Source organism: Spinacia oleracea, chromosome 5 (assembly GCF_020520425.1).
Source record: "Spinacia oleracea cultivar Varoflay chromosome 5, BTI_SOV_V1, whole genome shotgun sequence".
Taxonomy (NCBI): domain Eukaryota; kingdom Viridiplantae; phylum Streptophyta; class Magnoliopsida; order Caryophyllales; family Amaranthaceae; genus Spinacia; species Spinacia oleracea.
In genome coordinates, this window is record NC_079491.1 from 55,692,643 (window position 1) to 55,695,872 (window position 3,230).

Consider the following 3,230-nt stretch of genomic DNA (forward strand, 5'->3'; position numbering starts at 1 on the left):
AGGTGTCAAAGTTGACCAGAGAGTCAACTATAAGTGGCTGCCTATTACCTGCACTACTTGTAAAGGGTTAGGTCATACTGTGGAGAATTGCACTAAGCAGCCTGCTGGTAAGATGAAGAAGATATGGGTGAAGAAACCTATCCAAAAGCACACTGTCAAGGGAGCATACTACTAGTGTTGATGGGTTTACACAAGCTGTAAGTTTCAGCAGAAGTAGGGGGCAGCTTCTTAAACCTGTTGTGACCAACAATTCCTTCCAAGCTCTTAGTGAGGGATTTGACAATGACAATGATGCGGAAATGGAATCCCCAAGGGGTTAAGGAACTCATTAGGGAGGGGAGTGAGATCCCCTATCCCTAATGGATAAGATCCTTTGCTGGAATGTGAGGGGGCTGAACAGATTGGCTAAACAAAAAGAGGTGAGAAGCTTCATTCACTCTCATCAAATCAAGCAGTTCTGCCTCCTAGAAACCAGGGTGAAAGCTCCAAAAATGGGGGATCTGTACCTTACAATCTTCCCTAATTGGTGCTTCACCTCTAACCCGTGTCACCGTAAGAATGGTAGGATTGTCCTTGCTTGGGACTCTGATGCTTTCACTGTGGATATTGTACATATGGAAAGTCAGCTTATTCACTGCCAGATTACTCCAAGGGGAGATGTGGGGAGCTTCTTTGCAACCTTTGTGTATGGCTTCAATACTACAGCTGATAGGATTCCACTATGGAATAGTTTGGTTAACCTTGCTCCTAGTGCAGCCTGGATCATCATGGGAGATTTTAATGCCATTATGGAGTTTGAAGACAAAATTGGTTCCCCTGTCAGGTTTACTGACATTCTCCCCATGAGACAGTATATGGCTACTTGCCAATTGAATGTTGTGAAGACTGCTGGTAGACTTTACACCTGGAATAATAAACAACAAGCAGGAGATAGGGTCTTTACCAGGATAGACATAGTGCTTACAAATTCTAGTTGGGACACCTTGGTACTAACTTCAGAAGCCATGTATCTTCCAGAAGGGGAATATGATCATTGCCCTATGATCTTGACTACCTACAATACCTCCTCCCAGAAGAAACCATTTAGATTTTACAACATGTGGACCACTTCCAGTGACTTTGTTCCAATTGTTGAGAAAAATTGGAGCATCCACATTCAAGGTTGTCACATGTTTAGAGTGGTGCAAAAGCTCAAAGGCATCAAAGCTGATTTGAAAACTCTTAACAAAGCTGGTTTCAACAATGTTGAGGTGGAACAAGTGAGACTTAAGAAGAAGCTGTCTGACATCCAGGATAAACTTCATGATAACCCCCTTGACACCACCTTAGCTACAGAGGAAAAAACAACTGCAATGGAATTCAGGCTAGCCCATGAGAGATACATCTCTTTCCTTCAGCAAATAGCCAAATTCCATTGGCTTGAGCATGGAGATGAAAACTCTAGATACTTCTACTAGAGTATAAGGCAAAGGAGGAAACAGAACAGGATCTTATCTATTTTGAATGAGAATGGAACTCTAGTTGACACTCCAGATGGGATCAAGCAAGCATTCATGGACTACTACAATAATTTATTTGGTACTAAGCTTCAAACCAGGAATACTGTTAAACCTGAAATCATAGACAGAGGCACAAGGTTAACTGATCATCATAGAAGTCTTCTTGATTGCAATTTCAATATGGCTGATGTTAAGAGGGTAATGGACTCCATTCCCAATAATAAGGCCCCAAGTCTAGATGGTTTCAATAGTTACTTCTTCAAAAATATATGGGATATTCTCAAGCATGATATCCATGATGTAGTGGTGGATTTCTTCAAAACAGGAAAATTGCTCAAGGAAATCAATGTCACCTCCATTACTATATGGTCCCCAAAGTCAGTGTTCCTTCATCTGTCACTGACTTCAGACCAATAGCCTGTTGTTCTGTACTATACAAGTGTATCTCAAAGCTGCTTTGGGAAAAGCTTGGTGTTGTACTCCCTGACATTATCTCACAGAATCAAGGTTCTTTTGTTTCAGGAAGATCAATCCTTCACAATGTCTTGGTATGCCAAGATATTGTTAAAATGTACAGGAAAAGTCAAAACCAACCCAACTGTCTTATGAAACTGGACCTCAAGAAGGCCTGTGACACAGTTGAGTGGGATTTCATAGAGGAGATTATGCATGAACTAGGCTTTCCTAGCCACTTTATTAAACTCATAATGACCTGCTTATCATCTACACAATACTCCCTTCTCATTAATGGTGAACCCACCAAGCTTATCCACCCTAGAAGAGGCCTAAGACAAGGGGACCCCCTCTATCCTTTGTTGTTCACTCTCTGCATGGAGTATTATTCTAGAGCCATGATCACTGTGGGGGAGCATCCATCTTTTAAATTCCACTCTAGATGCAGAGGATTACACCTTAACCACCTGTGTTTTGCTGATGACCTATTGATGTTCTGTAAAGGTGACAAGCTGGCTGTTCAGATAATGCTAGAAGGGTTTAACATCTTCTCTACCACCATTGGACTATCTGTTAACCCTTCTAAGTCTTCTATTTATTGTTGTGTTATGAAGGAGGATTTGGTTAAGGAAATTTCTCATATTTCAGGTTTTGGTGTGGGTGTTTTACCCTTCAAATACCTTGGGGTTCCTGTGAGCCCATGGAAGCTAAAAGCTAGTGACTGTGACATGGTGGTTGACAAAATGATAGCAAGAATCAAAGTGTGGATTTCTAGACATTTATCCTTTGCTGGCATATCCCAACTAGTGAACTCAGCGCTTCTGAGCATTTGTGTTTACTGGGCTCAAATATTCATTTTCCCCAAATCAGTAAACAAGAAAATTAACTCCATCTGCAGATCCTTTCTATGGCATGGCTCCTTTGATGATAGTAGACCAGGTGCCATTGCTTGGGATACTGTTTGTCAGCCTAAATCTCAAGGGGGGTTAGGTTTCAGGAATTTGCTTATGTGGAATCAAGTTGCTGTGGGTAAACAAGCTTGCGCCATAGCTAACAAGAAAGATAACCTGTGGGTTAGATGGATCCACTCTGTCTATGTGAAAGAAAAGGCTTGGGACCAGTTCATTGCTCCTGCTGCAGCCAGTTGGGTAGTGAAAGTTGTTTGTAAAGTCAAGAATTGCTGCTCTGCACACTTGCAATCTACTCAGTGGATGCATGCTCCCAAGTACTCCATTAGGGGAATGTATCAACTGCTTAGAACACAAGGAGAGACTATCA

At 41.7% G+C, this 3,230-nt stretch overlaps 1 protein-coding gene across 1 annotated transcript; it reads left to right on the plus strand.

The window, feature by feature from the left end:
- The first annotated feature begins 359 nt into the window (after window positions 1-359).
- Window positions 360-1,457, plus strand: LOC110777479 (uncharacterized). The gene has a single exon (XM_021982086.2). The coding sequence runs from the start codon at window positions 360-362 to the stop codon at window positions 1,455-1,457; it is 1,098 nt and encodes a 365-aa protein (XP_021837778.2).
- Window positions 1,458-3,230: the final 1,773 nt, after the last annotated feature.

Coding starts and splice junctions, on each gene's coding strand:
- LOC110777479 (XM_021982086.2), top strand. CDS start 360: ATGGATAAGATCCTTTGCTGGAATGTGAGGGGGCTGAACAGATTGGCT.